At 33.0% G+C, this 25,527-nt stretch overlaps 3 protein-coding genes across 3 annotated transcripts; 2 read left to right on the top strand and 1 right to left on the bottom strand.

Moving 5' to 3' along the window:
- Positions 1 to 4,939: 4,939 nt before the first annotated feature.
- LOC125186490 lies at positions 4,940 to 6,844 on the top strand. Its single transcript, XM_048082859.1, has one exon. It carries the CDS (start codon positions 4,940 to 4,942, stop codon positions 6,782 to 6,784), a length of 1,845 nt encoding a protein of 614 aa, XP_047938816.1. The 3' UTR covers positions 6,785 to 6,844.
- Positions 6,845 to 10,132: 3,288 nt separating this feature from the next.
- LOC125189590 lies at positions 10,133 to 10,681 on the bottom strand. Its single transcript, XM_048086853.1, has one exon. The coding sequence runs from the start codon at positions 10,679 to 10,681 to the stop codon at positions 10,133 to 10,135; it is 549 nt and encodes a 182-aa protein (XP_047942810.1).
- A 7,112-nt stretch (positions 10,682 to 17,793) lies between these two features.
- On the top strand, positions 17,794 to 20,988 carry LOC125186686 ((DL)-glycerol-3-phosphatase 2). Its single transcript, XM_048083100.1, has 6 exons — positions 17,794 to 17,960; positions 18,689 to 18,913; positions 19,069 to 19,129; positions 19,200 to 19,347; positions 19,777 to 19,856; positions 20,585 to 20,988. Exons 1-6 carry the CDS (start codon positions 17,900 to 17,902, stop codon positions 20,715 to 20,717), a joined length of 708 nt encoding a protein of 235 aa, XP_047939057.1. The 5' UTR covers positions 17,794 to 17,899; the 3' UTR covers positions 20,718 to 20,988.
- Positions 20,989 to 25,527: the final 4,539 nt, after the last annotated feature.

Genomic DNA, 25,527 nt, shown 5'->3' with positions numbered 1-25,527 from the left:
TCTTATTTTTCCATCACGATTAATATTATTTTTCTGTACTTCTTCAATTCACCTTAATATTATATTAAATAACAAAAATTAATAGTTTCAATCAATATTTATAGTGTCCATGAATTAATAGTTTTAATTAAAAAAATTTATTGATATTTAAAAATTGAAATTTAAAATTTAATTTTGTAAAATTAAATCTAATATTGAAATAAAGAAACAAAGTGAAGGATGACAAAAGGGATGAAGAATGATAATTTTGAAATAATATCAGATTTAGTACATAACTAAAATAATATCAGATTTAAAATGTTAAAAGTGTAAAAAGACCAAATTGCCTAAACCCCTCAAAACCCCTCAAAAGGGCATTTTCGTCTCAAAATACCGTTTTTTATATTAACCCTTAGTCCAGGGACTACTGGTGATATTTCTAAAGTCCAGAGACCATTTTCGAGATAAATCTATAGTCCAAGGACCATTTTTTAAGTTCACTCTTTATTTATTGGGGATATTTAACTTCATTTGATTTTTCTCAATTACAACAAATTTTGAATTTCCAAGCTAGGAGCTGGTATTCCTCACGGCAGTGACAAAATTTAGCGACCCAATCTTCAATACAAATTATACATAATTTTTGAGATAATCCCTTTGTAAGTTATTTAAAAACAAACATGAGGAGGCTAATTTTTACAGGAATTCATAATTATCTATGTCACTTGTGATTATTATAAATTTTTACGAACTATAGTTCCACTTGTAATCTCAACAGAATTTTACATGTTGATAATAAAAGATTTGTATAATTTATTTATATGTTTGACGATTAAAACTTTATCATCCAAGTATAACTTAAAAAATATATTCATATTTTTTTATATATAAATTATACTCCCTCCATCTCCTAAAAATAGGAACATTAAAATGTTATGGGTTTTAATTCAAATTGGTAATGCAAGAGATTGGTAGAAAGAAAAAGTGTGATAGTGTTAAATGAGTATCAACTTATTAGATTGAAACAAGTTTAAATGAGTATCAACTTATTAGATTAGATTGAAACAAGTTTTCAAAAATAAAAAGAAAAGAGTTTTATTTTTAGAGACGGAGAGAGTATTACTCCCTCTGTTCCGTAGTAGTGGAGTCATTTGTCAGTTTGATATGTTCCATAGTAGTTGAGTTATTTATTTTATTTTCTTTTCATCTCACTACCTTTTTCATTTCCTACTTTATTCTTCTTTTACTTACTTGACACAATTTTTCTTAAATCGCGTGCCGAAATGAAACACTTCCACTACCGCGGAACGGAGGGAGTATAAGTTAAATGATGGCCTTGATCAATAAGTGTATGTTATGTATCCATAAATTAAATTTATTTATTACTCCCTCTGTCTCGACGAAATTGAGTCGTATTCCTTTTTGGGATGTCCCAACTAAGTTGAGTCATTTCCTTTTTTTTTAAAAAGAGTGAACTACATAAATGGTATCTGATCTTTCACTTTCGCACATAAATGGTACCTGATTTATTTTATATCGTTTTTGGTACCTAAAAATCACATTTTTGGTACCTGATGCAATTTTCTTCCCAAAATGCCCTTTAAACAAATACTCCCTCCGTCCCAAGATAAGTGACCTACTTCTTTTGGGCACGGGATTTAAGGAATGGTATTTAAATAAGTTAAAGTGGAGAGAGTAAAGTATGAGAGAGGGAAAAGTAGAGGAAATAAGAGAGAATAAAGTAGGTGGAGAATAAAGTAAGAGAGATGACTTTTTGCTAAAAATGGAAATAGGTCACTTATAGTGGGACACCCCAAAAAGGAATACAAGTCACTTATCTTGGGACGGAGGGAGTATATTTTTCCATTTATGTCATAGAGGGTATTTTGGACATATGTAAAATTAGTACCAAAAGTTATATTATAATATCTTCTTTCATTTTCCTTAATCTTTATACTATTATTATTAATCAATATTAATATTATTATCTGATGTTATAAATTAATAATTAATTCAATTTTAATATCATTCAAATACACTACTTAAATATTATTATAGTTATGATTATATTTAATTATTATAATAATATTAATATTAAAAACTGATAGCAATTAATAATAATTGTACTAGTATAATTATATAAATTATGAATCACATAATATTATGAATCAAGATAGCCTTAATAAAAATTTAACATTGTGAATTGTATTCATAATAATATAAAAAGTTGAATATTTTTAGTTTGGTGTTTCAATCTTAAAATGAGAATAAAGTAATTTAATAAAAAATATTCAATTAATTTAATTATTTTAAATAATTAATTTAATTAAGTACTTTGTTTTTTATTTATATTATGAATGCAATTAGACGTACGTATAAAACACTAGTTTTAAATACACTCCAAAAATTATTGTCTAGTCCATTAATTTTATGTTTTCATCTTCATACTCGTAGAGAGAATATCCAAACCACGTAAACATATTGTCAATCGCCAAACCACATAAACTTATGAAATCACGTATCTAAATATTTTGCAAAAACTAATGGATATCTTTCATCTTAACACATCTGATCCACATCTACTTTTTACACACTTTTGTATTTCTCCTGCAAAATTTCATTTGTTATCAGAAAACAATAATGCTAAAAAATTATTCAGAGAACAAATTGGAATAAATTATTTGTACAATTTGAAGCCCACAATGAACGATGAAGAGTGTTGAAACTATTGTGCAAAATCATTCGCAATAAAAAACGAAATCGGGCAAGAAAAACATTGATGTTCCGGGGAAATCTAAAGCCCACAATGACAAATCTGGCAAGGATAAGTGAATGTGAAAATGAGAAGACTGGTAGAGAAAATCAATCTATTGGGAATAAATATAGAGAAGAAGAGTTAGAATGCTCTGGTGTAAAGTCAATTTGGGACTTTGGGTGAAGAAGGCAGCCGATATTAATTGAAGGGACAAAATTATAGTATTAAAAAAAAAGGATGATGTGTAAAAGGCGCTCACAATTGTCGCTCAATATAGACGCGCAACATAACAATCCTCTATATAGGTGTGTGGGGATTTATTCCATCTTATTTTTATTTGTATATGTATTTAACCATATTTAGATTCGTCCTCTCTGATGAGGCTATGCATTTAAAAAGTGATCAACCCATTCCATTGAGGATTAAGATTTTTTTGAAATCCATACTTCTAACCGGCTAACCTATATCCGGAGCCGCTCTTGGTGACGATTTCGGTCATGCTCTCTCAAGGAATTCCACCATGGAGGAGGCGATCAAGGATTGGGCAGCTGAGAGCTTAGCGGTTTGGGTGGGAAGAGGGCGGCGCGGGAGCTCTCCCGGTCTCGACACATTCCTTGTTTTTTGTCTTTCACGTATTGAATCATAAGTTTTTGTTCTCTCTATTATCTTTTTGTATTCATCTCTTCTCTTCAAAAACCTAAATACTATGGCCGCCTCTGTTTTCACTTTCAACCGGAACTTTTCTCTATTTTAAATTTGGTTATTTGGTCTTCTCTTCCGATCTCTCTATTTCTATGTTGCGTTTATTCGTTTTTCGATCTCTCTATTTCTATTCTAAAAGTCATGGTTGATGGAGTAATATTTATTTGGCTTATCACATTGGAAGCATACGACTCTCTCCGTCCCTAAAGAGTATGCACCATTTCCTTTTTCATCCGTCCTCAAAGAAAATTTCATTAACATATATATATATATAAAAGAAATTCAACAACCATGACTTTTGCAGAAAAGGATTCGAGAAGATAACTCTTTATCTATCCAATGAAGAAGAATTGTAACAAAATTAATAAAATGGGGTTTGCCCGCATTGAGAAACATGACCCAAAAAATTAATGTTAAAAAAGAACTGCAAAGAGAAACGATTTGGGAAGAACGTGTTGGGGATCTGCAAACAATAAGAACGAATACTCCCTCTATCCCTTAAATTTTGTCATATTTTTAAGAAATGTGAGTTGGAATGAGTTAGTGGAATATGACGAATTTTGTAGGATAGACGAAAATGAAAAAATGTAACAAAATTTAAGAGAGGGAGAAGTAATATATAAGAAATTAATTGCAATGAAGAAAAATTGAGCGGTAAGAATTTATAGAAAGAGAAGTAAATGAACGATAGTAGAGTGCTGACATGGAATAAAAAGATAGTGAAGACAGGGCTGACAATTTTTTGCATGACACGATAACACGACACGAACCCGCACAAAATTAATGGGTATGTGTCAAAGCTTATTGGGTTCGTGTCCTTATCGTGTCGACACGATAAGGACACGAAAACTTCGTGTCGTGTCGTGTCGTGTCCGTGTTACACGTTAAGAAATAATATTAATATATTATAATATTATTATTATTTTATTTATTTTAAAATTTGAAAATTTTAAAATTAAAATTTAAAATTTAATATTAGAAATAATATTTGTAGATTATAATATTATTATTGTAGTGTCGTGTCGTGTCATATATATGTTGTTATCGTGTCATATCATATATGTGTTGTTACCGTGTCGTGTTGACCCGAAGTGATTCGTGTCGTGTTCGTGTTTGAGGGTAGCGGGTCGTGTTCGTGTTCGTGTTTGGAGTTTTCTTAATGGGTCGTGTTCATGTTTGTGTTATCGTGTCGACACGATAACGACACAACACGCACGATTTGTCACCCCTAAGGGAATAGAATTGCAATTAAGTGATTAACCTAATTAAATAGGTAATGTGAAAACTAAAAATAAGGAATGTGGCTGACTTGGATGCAGTTGCACCGTGCACGCACATAAAGCAATTAAAAATAAGGTACGCAGCAGATCTTTTCTCATGAATTGATAGTAAATAATAATAGTAATAATAATAATAATTTAACTTTTTTTTAGGATCGGAAATATGGGATGAAGAATTGAAGGATGATGGAATGAGAATGAATGTGAAGAAGAAGAAGAAGAAATGTCGTGTTTGGCGGTGTCGCTGCAGCCTACAAACGGGCCGGACGTAATGGTCCTAACCCGGGAATGGTTCCCGCCATCCCGGGCCCTGATGGCTCTCTCCTCCTTCCGCCACACGCGCTTCTCCGCCGATCTGCTGGGCGACGACCCTCTGGCCGCCTCCTCCGGCCAGGTCGTCGTCGGCGTCGAGTCCCGCTACCGCGTCGTCTACCGTCTCGTCAACTCCATCTACGTCCTCGGCGTCACCACCATTGACGACTCCAACAACAACGTATTCGACACCATCAACGTCGTCAACCAGGCCGTCGCCGTCGTCGTCACCGCCTGCCGCGGCGTCGACGTCACCCCCGAGAAATTGGGCAAAAAGTACGCCGAGATCTACATGGCCCTCGACATCATCCTCCGGGGCACCACCGCCATCCGCCTCTCCGCCATGCTCGCCTCCATGCACGGCGACAGCATCGCCAAGATGGTCCATTCCTCCACCCAGACCGAGGCCAAGATCAGAGGCGCCAACACCTGGCCCACCGTCGAGCCTGACGCCGTCCAACACCAAGACTCCACTCACACATTCTCCCGCGCCTTTTTCGAGCTCCCCCTAGAGACTCTCCATGCCGGCGATGAAATCGCATCTGGCCTTTCTTCTCACCAGGGAGAAGAGAAGGACAAGGATAAGGACAAGGACAAGGACAAGGTTATTAACATTGACAATGAAAGTGATCCATTCGCAGCTAGTGATAGGATTCACAAGCCCGATGAAATGCTCATGGAAGGTTTCAAGAAGGACAAGGAGGGAGGCATTTCGGACATGAGCAAGGCGCTGGCGGGGCTCGAAGTCACCGCATTGCCCCCATCCGCGGCCACAGAGTCCACACACATAGGCGTGGAGGGATTCGAGGGAGACTATGGTGGAGTTGAGTTCAGCAACGAGGGCCCAACTCTGCCTGAAGATTTTGAAGGCCTCAATGATGCTTGGGGTGGTGGATTGGATGCATCCGAGTTTGTAGGACCCAAGAAACTTACTAAAGACCACGGCCTTGGTGGCTTGGAGCTCCTTGCCACCAGGCAGGCTCCTCCGATTTCTGCCGATCCTTCATTGGTAAAGAAGACTGAAATGCAGCAAGGTCCAGAAATGTGTATTGTGGAAGAGATAAGTGCAGAGTTTAGGGAGTCCGTTCTAGCTAGGGTCGGGTTGAAGGGCGTCGTCTTCCTCAAGACAAAGCCTCCCAACTCCAGTTCAAATAGTAAAGAAACTGAATTCTCATTCAAGGTGGAAGGCACACAAGATGTGAAGAGATTTGTGGTGCAGAGTTCCAAGATCAGCAGCTTAGGCAACAATCTGTTTCATGTGAGGACTGTTCTGTCGGACGAAGCGGTACCCGTTATCAAGTACAGTTTACTCCCCCACTCAACTCCTCTGCCTATAAGAGTTCGTCTTGTCAAACGCCTCGTTGGAACGCTGCTCTCGGTCATGATACAGTACGTGCCAAATCCGGATTTGCCAGCGCCGTTGAAGGATGTGACATTTGTGATGAAATTGCCTGTGGATCCTACCCTTTTGAAGGTATCCCCCAAGGCAGTGCTGAACAGGGCTGACAGGGAGTTGAAGTGGCAGGTTGATGAGCTTCCGGCGAAGGGCAGTGTTGGTAGGTTGAGGGCGAGAATGCCTGTGGATATCGGCGAAGATGATGATGGATCTGAGCTAGAGATCTTTGGTCGTGTCGAGTTTGCAAGCACAGGGAATAGATCATTGTCTGGGATTTCTCTGAGGCCTGCTGGTGAGGGGAGTACTGATTTCTTTGAGGTTGAGCACAGGTATGCTAGTGGTCACTATTTTTGCAACTGAGTTTTGATTATTTTACCTGTGTTTCTTTGATGGATAGAAAGTTTACAGCTGCAGTTTGTATTTGAGTTCAATTTAATGACTGTTCTAGCTTGTAGAATGAGATATGAGCCAAATTCATTCTTATTAGTTATTAACATTGAGTATTATGAAAAATTCAAAATTCAAAATATATATTTATAGTCTTATTTTAACTCAACACGAGTTTAAGAAATTGTTTGATTTTGTGAAGAAAAATGAAAAAATGAGTTAGTAGAATGTGGACCTCACTTTTATATATTTATTTTATAATAAAATCTTATGGTACTATTGAGTTGGTTGAATGGTGATCCGTCCACCTACCTAAAATGAAAAAAAAACAAATGAAATTTTAAATCACGAATATATCTAATGTGAAAATGGGATTTTAAATCACGGACAAAGGGATTATCATATATACTTATGCATACGGGATTCTAACTTCTTATACTCCCTCCGTTCGCGAATAGGAGTCCCGTTTTTTCATTTTAGTCCGTCCGCGAATAGGAGTCTCGGTTCACTTTTACAATAAATAGGAATAATAGGGTCTCACCTTCCACTAACCCATTCCACTCACATTGTATTTAAAACTTCAAGTGGGACGTCTATTCCACTAATTTCCTCCCCCCCCCAACATTTTTTAAAACTCATGCCGCCAAGAAATGAGACTCCTAATAGCGGACAGAGGGAGTAACTTCTAGATGTTGAGTTGCCAGCAGCTCAACAGCTAATACAAATATTTGAAAAGATAATTAGGGAAGCAAATGGTTTTGGTTTTGGTTTTGGGATACTTGCAAGGAATGTCTTAATCTCGACTTCTTTGTTTTTGCCATCACAAGACTAACAAATCAAATTATTATCTCTATTGATTATATCTATATTATTGCCTTAATTTGGAGAATCCAGGTATCTGAACAGCTTGTATTGAGTAATAATTGTTGAATTGATTTACTGTCATCACAAGTATTCGGCTGACATTTCTATTTCATATGTATTTATTAAAGTCCTAATTCCTAATGAATTAATCTTGGTGAAGAAAATTGTCACTCAATCAACAGTTCTTTTAAGTTTGATGTATTTTTCACGAGACCATCTACTAGAAAATGTCAAAATGTATCTCATCAATATGATCTATTTATGTGATATGATACGATAATAAGCGAAATTTATCAAAAATCACATAAAGAAGAAACCATTAACTTTGATATTTTTATGTTTGTTATATAAGAATTCCCTTGTTTATTGCCTTTTTTGGATTATTATATTCTTAGTATGCACGTAATGCATGTAGGGTATATTAATCGAGTTTGACATGACATTGTGGTAATATAATTACAATATATTTCTTCAGTACCAACTAAATTATGTCATATTTTTATTAGAATATCTTAACTAATTTAAGTAATTTTCTTATTTGATAAAAAAATAACATTTAATCATTTATTTTATTCTCTTTATTACTATATTCTCTTTTATCTCTCATATTTTATTTTATATCTATTTAATTTATTTAACATAAATTTTTATCTCCATGTCCAAAAAATGTCTCAATTTACTTGAGACGAACAGAGTACAATTGTGAAACGCTAAGATACTTGCAAAATTAACAGAATTAGGTCTGGTGATAGACATATAAATAAGGTTTCTTGTTTTGCAACTGCATTTCACTCTCTATATGAAGGTAATAATAGTCTTAACAGCGTGTGCTCAACTTTTATGTATGATATCATCATTATTCTTATCACATTGATCAAAATAACATTAGATAAAAGCAATTATGAACTCACAATTATAACATTAAGTTATGGACTATACTCCATCAATCTTTAAAAATAGACTAGTTTTATATTTTAGGTCATCCTCCAAAATTAAATCAAATTTATATATGAAAAGTTTTTATCAATTACATAACTAATAATAATGTGAACTCCACGTTCCACTAATCATATTTCCCTCACTATACTTTCCTCCTCTTTTTTTCCGCTTACGTTTTCATATCCTTGCTTACTTTATCAATCACATTAAAATGTCATTTATAAATCTCTATTTTTTTTAAAGACAGTTAGATATTAAATTAGTATTAAAAATAAATGTCGCAGCGTTTACAATTTAGCATTGAAAGGTGAGTTTGCATTATTTTATTTCATTTTTTAACCCCAGCCCGCAGCCGCCACGGACGACAAAATTCTTTTTCAAAATGAACAAAAAAAATAAGATAGTGACCTTTATCATCTGACATAACCCAATTAACTCTTACCCGTATAGGATGTGTTTCCCATGATACTTGTGAAATTCATTTAATGATCTTACCTAGCCAAATACTTGTGTTACTTCAAAACTAAAAATAAATACATTGCGTAGCAATCAATATATATACATATAAATATAATCAAATGTAAACTCTATATATTATAGAAATTCTAAACTATAATCTGAATTATATTTATAATAAATATGTATAATTATTTTAATGATAGAATTAAAATAAATTCTTATTTGATATCAAAATTAAGACCAAATATGAATCCTTAGATTTAAAATATAGATGGTTGAGATCTAGGGTTTTTGGCCAGCATTATTTTAATGTGAATAGAGCATTAAGGAGTAAAACGGTCCAATTGATAAGTGCATTATAGTATCTACATACAAATCGAGAATGTGCACATTATATGCATTGCACGTAGAGATTATATACATTTCACCTTACCATTAAATTATGCGACATACTACTTTAAACAAAAATTGATTGCAAATTAATTAATTCAAAAAACACTTATAAATTACAATTTTTTCGGCATTATACACATCAAAGTTAGTGGTATTATGTACATTGACTTAGGGCATCAAAACAATGCAATGAAGAATAATATATTGTAGGTCGATTTCTATTCAATTTTGTGCAATTTTTTCATCTGAACGTATGCAAATAAAATTTCGTTAAACTCTTTTAAAATTACCAATAATTTGATACTACATGACATGTGAAAATATAATTTAAATCAAGGAAACTGGAGTACAAATTAAAGTTTTGAGACTTTTGTGATTTTTAAGGATATATTTGACAACTATCATATTGATTCTCTATTTTACTAATGAGCATAAATCTGTCACATAGCGTAATTTAAGCGATTGATCACTCTTATATAATGCTCTAGTTCAACTTTAATTTTAATATAAGAAATAAATTTTGATATGCTTAGTTCCATAAAAATCCAATACACTACGGAAAATTCATTTATTTATTGTCACTGAAATGATACAGACTACATAGTGATCATATATTATATGATAAAAAAAATAATGCAAAAACATGAATACTAGTAGTATTATTACCTAATTCAAAGTCGCTATGGATGCCGTAACCGCCACACTACCGGGATGATTTTTGCAGCTCAACACCCTCAGGAAATCATAGCCCCAACCCCAAGAGCTTCTCTGGCTTTCCGGAGTTCCATCTCCACCCGGGCTACGGCGAATTTGCCGGATTTTCATGTCTCGGATATCCATCTCCGGCGGAAATTTGGCCGAGCCGAATGTCAAATCATACCACCTCGGCTTCCAACCGGCCGATTTTAGGCTTTTGCGATCCAAGGAGCGGCTACACCGCGTGTTTCCGTAGCTGCTTGATCTCGGCGGCAGCGATTTGCGGTGTTGTCTTGGCGAGGGAAGAGATAGTTGGTGTTTGTATGGCATGAGCTTGCCGCAGTGTATGATGTCCTCTGCGTGAGAGAGGCTGTGTGAGCTGAGATCGTTTGAGAACTCAAATGAATCCAACGGCTCATCATGACCGTTGTTTCTCTCCGGCTCGCTGGAATTTAGAGGGAAATCGCACAGAGAAGGGGCGTCGAATTCATCATCTTCAAGGCTGCTGGAATTATTCATTGAATTTTTTTTATTGGAATTTTGGGTGTGTGTTTGTTAATTTGCTGAGTGTGGTTGAAGAAAAGAACAATGGTCGGATCTAGCTATAAACGAACAAGTTTGTTGTATATGAATATTTTTGTTTTAATAAAAATGGTATTTTTACTTTTATTTGTTTTAATACTAAAGAGGGTGGAGTTTTTTATGAGAAAATGACATTCGAATGAGGTGAGTGGGAAACTTGTTCCTTATGAGTATTCCCCCTTGAAAATTGTTTCATTTTGCTATTTTCCGCGATCTAAAGTTTCATTTGCTTTTTTTTAGGTAGATAGATTCAACCATCATTACACTCACATTCTATGGAATGTGATCAATTGAAAACTCTAAATATTGTACAAACTCAAAATTATGATCTAGACCATTGAAAAATGTCAACAGATCACAAAAAAGCATCAACAGAAAAATGTCAATAGAATTTCAACGGTGGTCAATGATTGATGTTGTGTTGATATTGTGTTGATACTGTGTTGACATTAAAATCTTGAAATTTTATACTGTGTTGATCTTGTATCGAAACTGTGTTGAAGCTGTGTTGAGGAGTTTTGAGTTTATACAATATATAAGTTTGCATTTTATCACTACCCCACACTCTATTATAAAATCAATATATAAAAATGGAGCTCACATTCAAAGTGAAACAATTTCTTAAAATATGTGCCAAGTCAAAATAAGACTATAAATGGCGGACGGATGAAGGATTGCAGATTGATTCATGTACATCTACTCGTTCTCTTCTTAGATATGGTACTCTTTTCGGACATGTAAAGCATAATATTCGTCAAAACATCTTATTAATGTCATTGGAATTATATAAAATAAAATAAAAGGACCAACGACACTTGCAACCCAACCGAAAATGGGGTTTGAGCTATGGTGTGGCGGAAAAGGCCACTTTGGTGAGCGTAGCTAGGTCACGAGCCGCAGCATGCACCCATGTTCTAGTCTGCGGTGCTGATCTACACAGCCCCTTGGCCAACTAAAATGGTGTGTTGACTCGCTTTTGTTTTAACAAAAATTGTCACTAGTATACAGGGCTATTGTAGTATGAGTATTGTGTCAAATGAGTTTATTTAGCTAACTTAAAGTACCTCTGAGTTAAGATCACTCACTATTTAGAAGATTCAAAAGTATTGATTGAGTTACTAATTCCTATATTATTAACTAATTCAATGAAATCTTAACAATTGAAAAAATGGTGAAAGGAAGTATACAATTACAAAGAATAAGCAGAACTATAGAGTTCTAGAATCTAACGACAATGATTTAGTATACAAATACTATGTGTTTCTATGATTATTAGGCTACTATAGGCCCTCTCTAGAATGCAACTATCCCATGGATTAGCTTCTAATAGTTTTCTTCCGATAACTTGAATCTAATTCATTTTCTAAACTCAACTTGCCATGAATCTAAACAAACGCAATCGCAATCATTTTAATTTTTATCTATTCAAATTTTATCAACAAAAGAGTTTAGGGAATATAGAAATATTTAAACCAACAAGAATTTATAGAAATATTATAAAAGAATTTTACATACATTTAAATAATTTTTTCTACCATCTTGTACGCAATTTGCAAGAAAAAGATTCTCCTTCCGTAAATAGGAACTTTAGAAATATCATGGGTTTTAATTAGTAAAGAAAGAGGAAGAAAAGAATTAGTGGAATTAGTGTTATGATTATGGAATCCATTTCCTAAATGACGTTTCTTAAAGGTAGTGGAAAATACCTCTTTAAGAGCACTCCCAATGCACTCGGCTTTAAATCCGGCGTTTTATCGCCGATTATCGCCGAAAATTCGCTGGCAATGGGGAGGAATCGGCGATAATCCGGCGTTAATTCGATAGAATTAACGCCGAATCCCGAAAATTCGCCGGATTATCGCCGACCACTGTGGGCGATAATCCGGCGATAAAAATAGTTTTTTTTTTTTTTTAATTTCCCCCCCTATAAATTTAAAATTTAATAATTAATTTAAAATAATTTCCCCCCTATTTTTTTTTTTTAATTTTCGTCGTTGTAATTTTTTACTCGTGTTTAATACAACGAACTTTATTACTATTATTTGTCTTGTCTTATAAATTAGCTAGCTTTATTATATACAAAAATAAAATAATTAAATTAGTAATGATGTAAAAATGAAATGTTGAGTTAGGGAGAAATTATTAGAACAGTTGGCTAAAAGTTGGCTAAAAACTGGGGATAAATTTTGGTGCTGATGTGACGCTGATGTGACAGGAGTTAGGGAGAAATAAGGGAGTTTTTAGGGAGAGCATTGAGAGTGCTCTAAACAATGATTTTCAAAATTGGATTGTTCATTCATTCGCAAAATTGGATTGTTCATTCATTCGCTACTCAGTGCCCCCTTTTTCTTAATCGACCTCTAGGCTTCTAACTTACACGAAGTACCTACTTTGAATATTGTGATCAACGTTATTAGAGTGTGAAGGAAAATAGAGGAATAACTTTTGCAAGATAACACAATTTTTAAAATTTCTAATAGAAATCGATATAGGAGTAGTATGCTAGAAAAAATACTCCCTTCAACCCTTAAAATATAGACTAGTTTTATCAATTTGCGTTGTCCACCAAAATTAGAAAAAGTCTAAATATGAAAAAAAATTAACTAATTACACACTATTAATAATATGGACCCCACAATCTACTAACACTACTTTCACTTCTTTTTCCTTCTCTCTTTCTTATTTTTTTTAAATCTCTCTCTTCCTTTACCAATTGCATATTAAACTCGTGTCATATATAAATTTATTTATTTTTCAGGGACGGAGAGTGTAAATAACACACTAAATCAATAAGACCATGAGGTGTGAGACTATTAAGTGAGACGTGTTTGATCCAAGATCATTTTGGTTTTAATCTGCCCTTGAGTGTAATCTGTAATCTAGATTGTCCAAAAAGAGCTACTCCCTCCGTTCCAAGATAAGTGACCATAAACTTTTCGGTATGTGATTTAAGGAAATGGGGTTTTGTTAGTAAAGTAGAAAGTGAATAAAGTAAGAGAGTTAATAAAATAGAGGAAAAAAAGTGAGAGAGAGGGTACCAAAAAAGGAAATAAATCACTTATTTTGCGACATTCTAAAAAGAAATATGAGTCACTTATCTTAGGACGGACGGAGGGAGTATATAATATATAAGTGGCCGTCTTAGCAATCTCCAGCATTTACCATATGCTATCAGAAATAATAGTTAACTAGGCAAAAGTTAGTGAAATCACTGTGCTAGAATTTTCACTTTTGTCGGATTCACTTGCTTCGTTTTATTAATTGTTTTTTTCAATTAACTTTTACTTATAAACCTTGTTTTTCAAATATTATTTAGAGACCAAATTATAGTACTATTACTATTTAGAGATTACTCTAAGAACACTATTCACTCGCTGTCTATTTTTAGAGTTAATAAAAAGTGTATTTAATGTCTGGGCTCAACAGTAAAGTGTATCTAATTTTGAGAAATTTTTAATTATATAACTTTTGAAATATTAATTTTCAAATATATCAAATTGGATACTATAATGATAATAAATTAAAAAGTAAAATCATGGGACCATAAGTAATGAAGGTCCGATTAGAGTTTTGTGCAAATTTTATTGCATGTTTGTGTTCATGGTAATAATAATATGTTGACATGGCATGCGAAGTCCAGACTCTTGACTAAAATCGTTTAGAAGAGTCAAAGTACGTAGATTAAGAACTTGATCGGAAAAGTATAGATTTGTATTTCACGAGCAAATATAGTTTAAATTAGGGATGTTGACATCTAATATCATGGAATTATTAAAAAGTTAGATTTTTCCTACGAACTTTGAAATTGACAAATAATATCACGAACTTTACCCTAAGTTTGTTATTTTCCACCAATGAAAAATTTCCGGCTATATTAATAGATTGAAGAATAATTTTGGAGGGTGTGCTTCAAAAAAAACTATCTTCAAAGATTAGAAAACTTGAAGCTCTCGAAGTTGTGTCGAGAAATTACGATAAAATTACATAAAATAAAATTATTTGCCTTAATTTTTTCATTGGTGGGAAATAACAAACTTATGTTAAAGTTCGTGATATTATTTGCCAAGTTCAAAGTTCATGAAAAAAATTCAACTTTTTAAAAATTTAAAATAACTTTTAAACTGCAAATATGAATATATTATCAACGTATAAATATAATGTAAGCCTAGGGGTTTAGTTATACTCCATGTCATATACTATACCAGTATATGAATCTACTAGCTGCCAGCCTATTGATTTTATTATGAATAGTCAATTTTTTTAGAAATGACAGTTCATAGAAGAAGCAAATATGTGAAGCATACGCGAATTGGATGGCTGTTTGCATAGGCAAACTTTAATTTTCAAAGAGGTTGGCAAAAAAATATATTGCTTTAAAATATACTCCATAAAAGAATCCTGGCATATATCATTCCCTTTATTAAAGGGCATATAATATATAGAGGAATTGGTTGATATGTTGCTCATTTGATTGGTGGTCTAGCGACTCTTACATTTGATATATCATTGTTGGAATGGTCGCCTTTACGTCGGTGGAGACAGGACAATTCTAATATTTTATCACAAAAAATTGTCGGTTACAAATTAAACAAAATGTTTTGAGTATTAGAAAAATTGAAATTATTTAACTTTATAAAAAATAATAAAAAATATTAATAAAATGTGAATCTTATTTTTATAATTTTATAACAAAAATGTGAATAAATGAGTTATGGAATGTGCAAACCTCTTTCTAAATAATAAAAAGAAAATAACATATATGTTTGACGGACATCTGAAAAGGAAAATATGAGACATTTATGAACACGGAGTAATAAACTTTTCGTAGAAAAATAAGAATAGAAATAGGAAAGTTTTAAATGCTCCTTCTATCCCTGGAAAATATCAACTACTATTTTCTTATTAGTCCATCTCTCAAATGATGAATTTTCTAATTTTGGAATAGTTAAACAACGCATTATTCCTACACATCATTTTATTTACTCCCTCTCCCATTAGAAATTAAACGTTTTCTTTTTTGGTTTGTCCCATTAAAAATGAAACGTTTCTAAAAGTGGAAACAATACTCTCTTTACTTTTTCTTCTCTCTTCATTAACTCACAAAATAACACTACATAAAATCTTGTCCCGAAAAGCAAATGTTGCATATTTAATGGGACGGAGGGAGTACAACTTATACCATTACACTACACTACTAATAATGTGCAACACACTTTGCACTAGCATTACTTACTCTCTCTATATATACCAATAATACATTATAATTCGTGTTGAATCAAATGTTCATACTTTTCAAGGATTACAGCAATGATTAACATTTCAGTATACTATTCCCTTTTCCCAAAGAAGATGACCCCTTCCTTGGACGTCAAGAATTTTATGCAACTTTATTTTATGTGTTAAGTGAAGAAAGTAAAGTAAAAAAGAAAGAATAATGTAGAAATAAATATATTTTTATTTTAAACAATATGTCATTTTGGCTGAGATAAACTAAAAAAAAGTTGATCTATCCTTGGTGAGATGAAGAAATTAATATTTAGCTAAAGATTTAATATGTACTCCGTATAATTTAAATTACAGCGTCTTACTTAGTTTTAGATTTGATATGTACTCCGTATGATTTAAATTGGTATATATTCAAGACATGTGTGAATCGAACAATAATAAAATTTGATGTTGAAAAAAAACTCAAATTCGGGATTGAATTCAATTTTTTTCCTCGCCAATGGTGTGCGGCAAATTGTGGCAAGAAGTAGTAAGTATATTAAAGCTTCTTTTACTTTCAATTTGACAGGATGAAACCCATATGACCCATTTATTATTATTATTATTATTATTATTATTATTATTATTATTATAAACTCTGATTAAATTCAGCAATGAGCCCATTCTTTTTTAGGGCATTAAAATGATCTGAAAAAAATGAATTCTAATAAAATTCAATTAATCTCGGGTTATAAAAATTTATGACAAGGATCTCAATTTCATTAAATAAAAGCCAAACCTGCGCGGACGTTTGAGTCATGGACATATTTTGTTTTTAATCAATGTAATTAAACTAATTTCTACAATTAATTATGTATAACTAAATTCTTGTTAGTATATACTTAAAATAAGGGTTGTGGGATGTCCCATATGGGGCGGAAAGTCTGAAGTAAATTGTGAACAATAAGATAAATAAATTAGGGAATTAGCCGAAGAAAGTTGTTAATTGGGTTGAGTGTCGACCCAGTAGCATGACCCAAACCCAATCCATCAATGAAATGAAATGGATTTATGTTGGGCTCATTAGTTCAAGTGGACTCCAATTGAATTATTTTGAAACTCTGACCCAAGACCATTCCAAATAGAAATAAGACCCGGAGTATTTTAGGAATATTGACACCTAATATTACAAGATTTTTTTAAAATTTATTTGTTTAGCGAATTTTAAATTTGACATATAATATGACAAACTTAAATAGTTGTTTAATTTTTTTCTACTAGCGTAATTCAGCTAACAAATTACATTTGGAGGTATAATCATAATTAAATTAAAGTATTGAATAATTATTAATTTTACGGACAATAATTAAAGATATTTTCTTTCAATAATTACAATCTCAAAATTGAAATTGACAGTCTTAACCCCCTGCCTTCCAATCGACAACAAAAAAACAAAAGCAAATTAAACTTGAAAACTCATAATCAAATACAACCTCTTAATCTTCACGCAAATTACAAATTCAATTGACTGAGTAGTTACCGTGGTTGTGGAAATCACTACCATCACCAGAATCCATGGCAGGAGATGGGAGGGCGAACGAAGTGGAGAGGTGAGAGATAAATGCCGATGCGACAATTATCAAACACATAAAGAAGCTTAGGTGCAACGACGCCGAGGGTAAATTAAAAATGAGAGAGTTAAAAATTAGGAATAAAAATGAGAAGGATATTAAGGAATACAGGTCAAACAATAGTTATCGGACCAACATACTAGATAAATTAAAAGACCATTATTTTTATGTGAGGTTCGAGACAGGCCATGGTGATTTATGGGGCCTTTTTTGGGCATTACTAACAAACCAAACGAGTCCTTAATAGAAAAGCTGATACATATGCTTTGCTCGAGCGAAAGCAGATCGTCATAGTTCGGCTCTCAGATCTCTCACTCAAATGGCAACTGTAAAACCATCCATCACTCACGTCATCTTCGACATGGACGGCCTTCTAATCGGTCTCTACATTTCCCAAACTGCACTCATTTAATTACCAATTTTTTTTTTTCTTTTAACACTTTGATTTTAACTTACATTTGTTAATTGAACCTCTGTTTTATCTTGTTTTCTTGGCATATTTGGTAGCGGATTGCTGTATAATTTTGTTGTTGTTTTAGTTTTTTGTTTTCGGCTGATTCTGTCATATGCTTTATTTGGTCAAGATGTATTTTGAGTTGCATAAATTAGTTAAAATTGTTATCATGTTTGTAATGAATCAATCTAAATGTAAAGAGAAACTATTAATTTGTATCCTATTATTAGAGCTAGCACCTTCTTCTTCGCAATGGAACACCCAAGTCCCAAATATTTCTTGTTTATGCAATTTTCAAATGTAGGTAATATTTTTTTCTTTTTTTGACATTATGCTTCTAAGTGGACCTTGGTGAGATTGCACCTTGTTCCTTGAGTTGCTATTAGTTTTGAATTACTGGCAAATCACAAAGTTGGCATGGTCATTCTGACATTTTGATCACCATTGCTACAGCATGACATGTATGCTTATTGGACATTGCTCTCCAGTTTTACCTTTATGAAGCAAATTTTATCTAAGTGTTTCGTATTCATATAAAAAAGAAACTGAATTTAGGTTGGATGTGCTCTTTGATTCTTCCTAATTATATATCATAGTTTTGTATCTTCCTAAATTTCAAGTTTTTTTTTTTTAACTTTTCCCTCAATTCCTCAGACACAGAGAAGTTCTACACTGAAGTGCAGGAGAAAATCCTTGCTAGATACAACAAAACTTTTGATTGGTCTCTCAAAGCTAAAATGATGGGCATGAAGGCAATAGAAGCTGCTCGAGTGTTTGTTGAAGAGACTGGAATCAGTGACTCACTCTCAGCTGAAGGTTTTCTTGTGGAAAGAGAGGAGATGCTCAGAGCTATGTTCCCAACATGTGAAGTCATGCCAGGTTGAATAAACTGTTGACTGATGGCAGACTGAATACAAGTGTTTTTTCATTATTGATCAGAAAAATAGAATTTTGCATATACCTTAGCTACATAAGTGGCGATAAATGATACCATTAGCCATTGTCTTACCTTTTATTACGTTTTTGTATTACAGGGGCAAGTCGTTTGATTAAGCACCTCCATGCAACTGGAGTTCCTATATGTGTTGCAACGGGGTATGTATACTCTTCGTTTATTTATGAAGATGGCAGTGTTGCAAAGAAACTCATGAAATATGTCTTACAGTTCACACAGAAGGCATTTTGAACTGAAAACACAAAGGCATGGTGAAATTTTTTCGCTGATGCACCATATTGTTCTTGGTGATGATCCAGAAGTTAAACAAGGGAAACCTTCACCAGATGTGTTCCTTGCAGCAGCCAAGAGATTTGAGGTATTAGTCTCATTCAGCAGTTAGACTATATGTTCTTGTAATGAAAGTGTTGATATCTTTATCTTGTCAATGTTACAATTCAGATTGCCAAATTCTGATAGTATGTGATGGGAACAATGTTTGATCATGCCCTTCCCTTTTGGCTCATGAACTCCAAAAGTGCATTAGAATTAATACAGATACAGTCAAAATCAGCTGAACTTAGATTCTAACATCAGGCAAACAAATGTTGAATCGACTTATTATTTGATCAGCTTATGTTATTTGTGTTTTAAAAGGAGCAATTCTGCTGGTTTATTTTATTTGGTCGACATTATTGACACTCTAATATGAGTGGCATTTAGCTGGTTTGAGATTAATGTGACAAATTATTTGGGTTACTCTTCTATTACCTATCTATATGTAATCATGACATCCACCTGTTTTCAGGGTGGACCAGTTGATCCATCGAAGATTCTTGTTTTTGAAGATGCACCATCTGGCGTCCAAGCAGCTAAGAATGCTGGCATGTAAGTCCTTGTTTATCATCTCTTCATTCATATACCTCCTTTATGTCATGTTGTTTCAGAATAATTAGTCATGGTATATTGATTGACAATGTGTACAGCAGAATCGGCAGCTTAACTTAGAAAAGTTCCAGCACATTATTTAAAAATTACTTTTCTACTTCACTCTATTCACTTTGAACATTTCTTGCAATAACACTGTGTCCCTATATGAAGCCTGCCAATTACAGGCAGGTGGGCACTTCAACTTCTTCGGTGTAGTCCTAAACTCACACTATGATGAATTCACACCGTCTTTCCTCAGTTTTGGCCATACTTCGTGTGCAATTGAGTGCTCCTCCAGGAAGGCAATGAGACTTCAATTCTTGGTGCCATGTTTATAGGACATTCAATTAGAAGCATAAACAACAACAAATTTCATAACAATTTTTTTTTTTTTTTATCTCTGTCTATGTTTTTCTAATTGCGTTGTTGCTTTGAGCAATCCCAGTTCCTATGTTTACCTCTTTCAAAATTCGCTTTGATTGGGTATACAGTCATAACTGTGAGTGTTCTCCTCTTCCTGCTACTTGGTAATTAGATGAGTCACGAAACTTTAAATTTAAACACATATGTTTTATGTTATGGCTCATGCAGGAAATTTAGATAGTGGTAACTTAGGTTAACCCTATTATATGATATTTTACTATGCTCTTTCTTCTACTAATTCTTCTGAAAAATTCGCCATGCAGGTCAGTAGTCATGGTTCCAGATCCAAGGTTAGATAGCTCATATCAAAAAATGGCAGATCAGGTTCTAAGCTCCCTATTAAACTTTAATCCAAGTGAGTGGAGTCTGCCTCCATTTGAAAAGGCAGCAAGTTAATCTATTGAAAAGATATCCGCAGATCAAATTTGTCCTTCTATATGCTTGCTCGAACTTTTGCAGCGAGAGCCACATTTCAGTTTCAATCACAAATTTATCCTTATAAAACTACATGGACGCGATCTGTCACGAACAAGAGGTTTAGCTGTGATGTGACATCTTTCCTTGATTAAGTTTCATAATTCATGAACATTGTGTGTAGCCGCAAGACTCCAAACCTAGACATATTGCTTCTCCTATTGAAAGGTTGGAATTACTTGATTACATTAAATTCCTGCTTACTGCATTGAACCTCTACATGACAGGTTAATACTACTCCTCCGTCCGCCATTAGGAGTCCCATTTGAGTTTGGGACGGGTTTTAAGATAGTGGAATGAGTTATATTAGTGTTATAATAAAATGTGAGTGGAATGAGTTAGTGGAAAGTGAGGTGTACCTACCATTTATATTGAAAGTGAACCGGGACTCCTAACGGCGGACAGACTAAAATAGTAACCAGGACTTCTAACGGCGGACGGAGTGAGTACTAAATTGTGTACAGACCTTGAGGGGCACCAGTGCCTCTCCTTTTTTGTAGTTGTCAGACAAAATATAGTAATATAGCTCTTGTTATCACCACAGTTCACCAGGTATGTATGTTAGTCTGATATTCATATTGGGTAGGCTGGAAAACACACACAAAGATATATATGTGTGTGTGTGTGTACACGCGCTTATCTTATCTGCTAGTTGATACACCGGAAAAAGGAGGTGATGATGCATTTATGTAGTAAAATGAATTTGACTTTTAGGCTTGAATCTGTGAATATTTTGAAACCTTACGTCGCTCTCAGACTTAGGCCTGGTCGTCATAAAGAAGGCATAACTTGTCTAAATCATAAAGATGGATAAGCTCTATCTACCGTGGCATGTACACACGCTTGAAAACACATTTGGTCACAGACTCGCAGCACGCTTTCTTTACTGTTTCTGAAATCGGTTTCCTTTAATCCATGCTGTGTTTATATCTGCCTGATGAGGGTGTATCTAGAAAAGAGCTTGTGTTTACCCACCAATTGCTTGCATTATGATAGAAGAAGGTTTTTGAAACCAGTTAGTGTAAGAAGGTTTAAAATCAAGCGTGTAAGAGCTGCAGCTTCAGTGATGTGATGCTATAAAATCTTCAATATTACTATCTTTGAGGAATGTCTGTTTTTATGAGTAAACAACCGTTTGTTATGTTAATACTTTGTCAATGTTTTGAGTTGCAACGTTGATGTTATACATTGTGTTTGTGTTTCTGGTTGTGTTAAGAGACACAGAAGGAGGTGGAAAATGAGAATGGCATTAATGAGGTATAAGTAATGTAATGGCAGTGTTAGTTGTCACAGTAATCGTAGTTATAGATGGACCAATTTGTAAGTGAACCGATGCCTGTAACACAACACTGTCTTCTGTCATTAAATATTTGTGGTCACACCCAGAGAAGGGTGGACTATCTCTGTAATTTGAAATCTAATACTCTATCCGTCCCACTCTAAGTGGAGCATTTTTTTTTCGGCATTTAGATCTTATATGGTGTTGTTTTTTGAGTTAACTGAAGAGAATAAAGTAAGGAAGAGGAAAAAAATTAAGAGAGTGATGTTTCTATTTTTAGAAATGTGTTATTTAGAGTGAGACATTCCAAAAAGGGATATGTGTCACTTAAAGTGGGACAAATGGAGTAGTAGTTGGTTGAAATATAGTACCAGTACTCTCTCTGTCTTATGTATCACTTTCCTTTTTAGTTTATCTCACAAAAGATGTGACATTTCTATTTTGAAAAAAATTCTCACAATAATATACTAAAAATAATATTTTTTTTCTCCACTTAACAAATAAAACAAAACCTCTTAAAATTCTGTATCATCGACATTTTTAGTGGGACGGAAGGAGTATTTAATAAAGTCCGACCGACAGGTAAGACAAGTAGAAACCCATGAACTGGGAATTCTAGCCACATCCTGTTGTGCGACAAAACATGTGGGGATAGATAAACCACTCCCAGGCCCAGCTAATCTTACTGTAAAAGCTTACAACTTACATTATGTTTGCTATGCCAATGGATACTCACTCGCCACAAACTATGTAATGCTCATTGAAAAAGGGATAATGCATATTAGAAAAAGGCTACATTTCATTTTCTATCACTTCTAACATTTCAACTCCACAGCCCAGACCAGTTACTTTGTTGCACATTTGTACAATCAACCTTAAAAATCATTAGTAGTATATCATAATTAGTTTCTCAGTCTAATATTATCCAAAAATTAATTGAAATTCTCACACGCTTATGAAATGTTGATTTAGTTGTGAGTGGATTTTCAAGATTGAACCGAACAATATTTCGCTTATATACCTTGTGGGTTGTATCCAAAAAAAGTTGAATTCGACAGTGTACCTTCAAATAGTGGTTTCTTCAATTAATTTATTGATTTATTAATTGATATATAATGGAATTTGAAAATATTTACAAAGTGAATTACATCATACTCCCCCTTCTAAATAAATAGTCTCATTTTATCATTTAGGCTATCCATGAAAGAGAGTCCATTTCAAAAATGGAATTTTTTTTACACTTCAACTTTTTCTTACATTTTCTCTTTTTTTTTTGTTTTAAAACTTTTTTTCATTCTTTTTTTTTACTTAATCTATTCTTTCTCTCTTCTCTTTTATTTTATCAATTTGTCGTCAAAAGCCATTTATATATCAGAGTACTTTTTATGCAGGAAGTATATAACTAAATTATGAAGAGTATTTTTTATGGAGGAAGTATATAATTAAATTATGAATAAAATCCAATAATAACTTTGATGATACTGTAGTTATGATTGTATGATCATGACTCAAACGTCTGACGTACGATATGGCATTGTTAGATGATTCCGACAAGGTTTATTGATTGGACTGTCACTCAATTGCATCACAAATTCAATGGCCATTATTTTATCATTTTCTCTATCAAAGAAAATTAGGGCCATTATTATTAACCCAAATACCAAACTTCAATGGACCACTTTTATTAAATATCATTAAAGTTTATTTAAGTGTAAAGTGTAAAGGACCACACACATGAAAAATGACATAATCCATTAAACGTGGTACGTCCAAATACCATTAATCGATTTTTTTTTTCTCAACTGATATTCATCTTAAATTCTTCATGGGTCTTTGTGTATATGAAACGCCATTAGTTTCGTTTCCCATAGTAAAAGAGGATTTTATTTTATGAATGTATATCCATGGAAATCAACCATTGCAGGATTAATTTTCCGAGACTCGCTTGTGATTTACAACTAATAAGGTGATCGACTCCTTTCTTATTTGATAATTAACATTATTAAAACGAATGTATGAAAATGAACATAAAAATGATTTAGAAACACAAGGAATTGAAATACTCACTCCACTCATCCCTAATAATTGTCCACTTTGGTTCCATCGCGAATTTAAGAAATGTAAAAGAAAGTGGGTTGAAAAAGTCAGTGAAATACGAATCTCACTTTTATATACTCCCTCCGTCTCATATTAGATATCACACATTTCCTTTTCTAGACACAAAATTCTCTCCCATGTTAATATAAATATAATTTCCTTGTCTCATTGAAGATGACACACTTTCCTTTTTAGTTTGTCTCACCCAAGATGACCCATTACTAAATATAGAAACACATTTTTCAATCTTTGTTTCATCTATCTTCCTTTATTCTCTCCACCTAACAACACACAAAATAAAACTGCATAAAATCTCGTGCATCCGACATAAGAGGTCATCTTCCTTGGGACAGAGGAAGTACTATTTTCTTTTTCCACTTAACACACAAAATAATATCTTCTAAAATCTCGTGTCATTACCCAAGTGTATCATATATTATGAGACAGAAGGTGTATTATTTTTATAATACTAAAATGTTAATGGAATATGTTAATGGCATTGGAGCCTACTTACCATTTATGGTAAAAAAGTGAAAATGGATAATTAATGAGGACGGACGAAAATAGAAAAAAATGGATTGTTAACAAGGGATGGAGAGAGTACATGGTTTACATATTATAAATATGTAAGAAAATATTATCAATTATTTTTTCGATAAAATATATTAAATTAGAATGTTGTTAGAATTCTTATATTTAAGTCTATATGTTTTGTGAAAATTAAGTTAAATCAACTGAGTCATATTAAATTTAATTTTAAAGATATTTCTTAGAAGAGAAATTTGTTTTAAATAAAAATTTTCATTTTAAAATTTATCCTTTTGTTGATATTCTTGTAGTAACATATTATTATGCACAAGATAAGATCTAGGCTATTGATTTTGTGATCCAATGATTTATATTGGCTTGGTTCTACACTAGAACGATGGTTCGCCTTGGCCCTATATATGCATTGTCTATCATTGACTGAGCCATACTAAGGCCTGGTTGCATGGACTCTCATTAATTTTGAAATTTTTTTTTAGGAATTATTTAGTTAACTGTCAATTTATTAAAAATTGTTGTTATATTAGCTTTATTATAGAATTTGCAAATTTGTATCCTGCTATAAAAAAATTAAAGTGGAACTATAGTACCTATAATGTAGATTTTGGTCAACGGAAATAGTCTAAAATGACTTCAAAAGTTTTTCTCACAAAACTCTATATTTTCTTACTGTTTGAGTTCTAGGGTTTTGAAAGTAACATTTGTTATTACATTTTTTTCAAATTAGAATGATTTTTCAATTTTGACAATTTATGGCATTTTTAATGTTTCTAGCAGAGAAATAATCAATATATGTACACTTATCGTAAT

This window comes from Salvia hispanica, chromosome 5 (assembly GCF_023119035.1).
Source record: "Salvia hispanica cultivar TCC Black 2014 chromosome 5, UniMelb_Shisp_WGS_1.0, whole genome shotgun sequence".
Classification (NCBI taxonomy): domain Eukaryota; kingdom Viridiplantae; phylum Streptophyta; class Magnoliopsida; order Lamiales; family Lamiaceae; genus Salvia; species Salvia hispanica.
Note: the sequence above shows the minus strand (reverse complement) of the source record. Positions and strands in the feature narration are given on the sequence as shown.

Coding starts and splice junctions, on each gene's coding strand:
- LOC125186490 (XM_048082859.1), top strand. CDS start 4,940: ATGTCGTGTTTGGCGGTGTCGCTGCAGCCTACAAACGGGCCGGACGTA.
- LOC125189590 (XM_048086853.1), bottom strand. CDS start 10,681: ATGAATAATTCCAGCAGCCTTGAAGATGATGAATTCGACGCCCCTTCT.
- LOC125186686 (XM_048083100.1), top strand. CDS start 17,900: ATGGCAACTGTAAAACCATCCATCACTCACGTCATCTTCGACATGGAC. Junction 18,914..19,068: donor AACATGTGAAGTCATGCCAG/GTTGAATAAACT, acceptor TTTGTATTACAG/GGGCAAGTCGTTTGATTAAG. Junction 19,857..20,584: donor GCAGCTAAGAATGCTGGCAT/GTAAGTCCTTGT, acceptor TTCGCCATGCAG/GTCAGTAGTCATGGTTCCAG.